The sequence below is a fragment of the Saccostrea cucullata genome, unplaced genomic scaffold (genome assembly GCF_032062105.1).
Source record: "Saccostrea cucullata isolate Sc308-1 unplaced genomic scaffold, CSIRO_AGI_Scuc_v1 ctg8713, whole genome shotgun sequence".
Classification (NCBI taxonomy): Eukaryota; Metazoa; Mollusca; class Bivalvia; order Ostreida; family Ostreidae; genus Saccostrea; species Saccostrea cuccullata.
In genome coordinates, this window is record NW_026924304.1 from 18,736 (window position 1) to 23,356 (window position 4,621).

A 4,621-nucleotide genomic window follows, 5' to 3' on the forward strand; every position below is an offset into this window, starting at 1 on the left:
ATCTTATCTACACAACTTATATATCTTTATATAATGAGTTTCAAAACATTTTATCAAAAAATATAAAAGTTACAACCATATTAAATATATCAGTCATTTTACTCATTGCACGCGCCCGCACGTGCATGCGAATGCGCGCAAAATGACCTTCGTTCGGCACATCTACACAACATGCCTACTAACCCTAAAGAGGTTTTAACTTAGTTTGGTGAACAGTTTCTGAGAACACTTCCGGACAAAAAAGTACCGGAGAAGAAATAAGAAGAAAAAAGAATAATAACTAGGGCTAATTGTAACGGGAACCGTTACAGATGTTCCCCAAACGCTCCCCAACTTCCTTTTGGTGCCTTATTCCCTGTAAGCCTCATTAAATAAGACAAACGCGATACATTTAAGACTTTAACAAAGTTTTGCCAGAAGTATTCAATTTCAGCATTGCACGCATGCGCATTTGAATGCATGTGCGTAATGACCATATCATCTTGTCTACACTATTGATATATTTTAATATACTAAATATTACAACATTTAATCCAAAAATATCTTTAATCTAGTGTATTTAGAATTTTACACATTTCACGTGCACGCACGTGCATGATTACCATTCCATGTTGTAGGAGTCTATAATATCTATCTATGTTCTGAATCCCATGCTGTTTGGTTGAAAACCAAGGGAGTTATAGCCATTTAAAGTTTCAGCCAATCAGATTGCAGCGCACGTGCATGTGCGTGATTTGATGGAAATTAATATATATGACATTGTAGGATATCCTAAAGCATGCCTATGTTTTAAATTTCAAAGCATTTCGTCAAAAAACAAAAAAGATATTGAGATTTTTGTTTCAGCCAATCAGAGCGAAGCGCACGTTCATGCACGTGCAAGCATGTTCATGATGACCATACCTTCTTCTAGGAGTCCTTTATGTTTGTCTATGTTCTAAATACCATGCTGTTTGGTTAAAAAACAAGGGAGTTATAGCCATTTAAAGTTTAAGCCAATCAGATTGCAGCGCACGTGCATGCGCGTGCTTTCATGAAAATTCTTATATACCATATTGTAGGATATCTTAAAGCATGCTTAAGTTTTAAATTTCAAAGCATTTCGTCAAAAAACAGAGAAGATATTGAGATTTTTGTTTCAGCCAATCAGAGCAAAGCGCACGTGCATGCGCGTGAGTTCGTGCTAATTTGACAGTGTCACCTTATCTACACTATCAATGTATCTTTATATAATGAGTTTCAAATCATTTCAGTAAAAAATATAAAAGTTATAGCTATATTAAGTATATTAGTCATTTCACTCATATCACGCGCACGCACGTGCATGCGTATGCGCGCAAAATGACCTTCGTTCCGCACACCTACACTACACACCTATTAACCCTAAAAAGGTTTTAGCTCAGTTGGGTGAACAGTTTCTGAGAACACTCGCGGACAAAAAAGTCCGGAGAAGAAATAAGAAGAAAAAAGAATAATAATAAGAAACAGAGTAAAAACAATATGTTCCCCAACTTCGTTTGGGGAACATAATAATAAGAAACAGAGTAAAAACAATATGTTCCCCAACTTCGTTTGGGGAACATAATAATAAGAAACAGAGTAAAAACAATATGTTCCCCAACTTCGTTTGGGGAACATAATTAATGAAATTGTGGATATTATCACAAGCGGGAAAAATGACATTTCAACAGAATTAGCAAGATTTTCAGATAACTCATTAAATCATAAATAAAATACCCCACTTGTGAGTTGTGATTATTTTAAAGTTGATGGACACCTTTTGTCCTACTCATAGTTTCAAACAAGCAAATCTTTTATTTGAACATTCAGGAGGTGAATGAACGTTTCTGTACAAACCTGAATATTTCCCAAGCGGCATGCCGACGTGAAGCATCGTACAGTTCATGTTTTCGTGAATTTTCAAAAATAAATTCATTTCTAAAATGTATTCTAACGTACGTACCTTGACTCTCTTGGATGGGAGCTGGAATGGCGCCATTTGTCAGGTTGGGCCGCACATTGGAGGAATGTGGGCCGTGGAAGGAAGTACCCCTACGGGGCGGTAGTCTTGGAGGGGCATCATGACTCTGAAGGTTTGATTCACTTCGTGAATTTCTCGGTAAAGTACTTGAACTAGGTCTTTGGTTAACTTGGGGGATAGGTATATTTGCGGTGGAGGGAGGAACAGGTGGGAGGGGGTCATGTCTATTTCTTGGTGGGGGTGGGGGTAAATCATCGGATGACCCTCGTCGGTTCCTGGGCGACTGAGCGGACTGTGGTCGGGATGCGCTAGTGGGACCCCTACGAGGGAGGGTGCTAACTGATGGTGGGTCTGGTCGCCCTGCCCTGCTAGGTAACGGTGGAGGCGCTCCACTCATAGCGAGGGCTGCCATTTCTTATATCATGATCTGAAACGAAATAAAGAATTTCAAACTAAGTAGTATACATGGTGTTGTTTTGTTTTGTTTTTCAGAGAAATGAATTTAGTTGTTCGGACTATGGCCTTTTTCTGTTTGACTTCTCCCTGTGGTGCTAGCAGAGTGAGAGATTTTCCATGATTGTTAATCTGGTTGACCAATTTGTACTCCTTATGCTCATGTATACCGAAATATACTGTCAAAGATTTCTTTTCACTCTATTTAATGAATTTTGTAGTTAGACCTAATTAAGGTAGTTCTGTACTTTCAACATTTTCTGTCAAACTAATAATTTTTTAATTTGAATACCTTACATAAGTCATAAACTAACTAAAACACCCCAAAAAGACATATCTTTGCAGGTGAATTTTCGTACAACATGTCTCAGAGTACATACCTCTAAAACTTTAACAGCCAAAATTGATCTTAAAGAAGTGAAATATCATATTTCATTTACCTATGCACCAAATCACATTTATTTTATGTTGAAACCTATGAAAATCAAAAATATTCATTTGCCAAGAGAATATTTGAAATCTTTACTGGAAAACATTAACAAATTGATGTTGAATCTGCCCACGTCTTTCAAATAAAAATCTCAAAATTTCCTTATCTTTAATATTTCTCAAAATCGAAACTGTACATGTGCCATTTTTTCTTTAAAAATATTAAGAATTATATCTAAGGTTAACAAAACACATAGTTTATTATGTTCAACCAGATAAATTTAACAAAACAGCCTTTTGAACACGTATACCTCCCATATTTTAAATATCAAACTTTCAATCATTTTTGGCAAACATTTTTAAAAAGTTAAATTCCAAAAGATGATATAGGCTTTAAAATCAATCAAAATAGATCTCAAGTTAATTTATTTAAAAAAAATTAAAAAGGATTAGGTTCATAAAGGCAATTAAGAATTTTGTGTCTGTGTATTACTAAATGACATATAGTTCCTACGGACAGAGTGCAGAGTGTTAACATTTCGATAAATAACGATATTAAATGTTCTATTACATTAAAATAAACAAATACATAATTGCTAAATTATTTTCAATCATTCAAAATTTTTTTTTCGACAGATAAGTGATAATCAGAATTTTATATTGGTGTGTAAAATTAAAACTGGATCCGTAAAAGTATGGACCTTCCTTAAGGCTCAGTTTTTTTAGTTGAGGGAGGGAATTTTTTTTCCGGATTTTTTTTTCTTTTTTTTTTTTTTGACGATGAAAACTTCACACTTCTGTGCATTAACTGGCAAGATTGGAAATATAAAGCTTACGTCATTTCTATCTGTTACAATCAAAACATTCAGTGATAGACAAGAAATGGGTGGGTACGATTCGACGCGGACGTGGGGGAAAACATCGGATTGAAATTGCAGATTGAAATTCATTTTCAATCCGCCTGAGCTGTTCAAGCTTACTATACCAAAATTGAAATTATTTGTCTTTTTGGTGAATCAGTAATAATGTGCCTTCTAGCGCAGCTGAGGTGGATTGAAAATAAATTTCGATCTGCAATTTCAATCCGATGTTTTCCCCACGTCCGCGTCGAATTGTACCCGCCCATTTCATTGTCTATCATTGAATGTTTTGATTGTAACAGATAGAAATGACGTAAGCTGTATATTTCCAATCTTGCCAGTTAATGTTCCGCGGTCTTAACCTTGGTCATTACTTTTAAAAACTTGGTGCAAGTGATTCATATTTCCAATGTTTATTCCATAGGACAATATGTACCTTTCCTTGTGTACCAACAATTATTAGAATTTGACGATGACCTACATTTAAAAGAAAACCAACCTTGGCCATATCTTTGGAATATTGGTGCCATGGCTATTATATTTCACAATTGTGTTTATAGTAACAGGATCTTATTTTTTTATTTCTTGACCTTGACCTCCGAGTTGGCATTTGAACAAATTTTAACTTTCACCATGAACTGTCATACGGGGGCATCGGTGTTTCAAAAAAAACATTATAAGTGAAAAGAGAGGGTTTTAATTAAGTCTATACATGTGCTTGTGATCGACTCTGTCTCTTCGTTTTTATCTTTCTGACATAGGATGATTACGACTGCTACATCGTCATTCTCAGTTTATGTACAAATCTATTTCTCACTCGTGCTTACCCTCGACTCAACGGACAAGTGATATTAATTTTCTACTCTGACCTCCTTTTCAACAAATTTATATTTTAATA

General features: G+C 35.2%; 1 protein-coding gene across 1 annotated transcript; it reads right to left on the reverse strand.

The window, feature by feature from the left end:
* Window positions 1-1,755: 1,755 nt before the first annotated feature.
* On the reverse strand, window positions 1,756-2,424 carry LOC134266174 (WAS/WASL-interacting protein family member 1-like). Its single transcript, XM_062748405.1, has one exon. It carries the CDS (start codon window positions 2,391-2,393, stop codon window positions 1,827-1,829), a length of 567 nt encoding a protein of 188 aa, XP_062604389.1. The 5' UTR covers window positions 2,394-2,424; the 3' UTR covers window positions 1,756-1,826.
* Window positions 2,425-4,621: the final 2,197 nt, after the last annotated feature.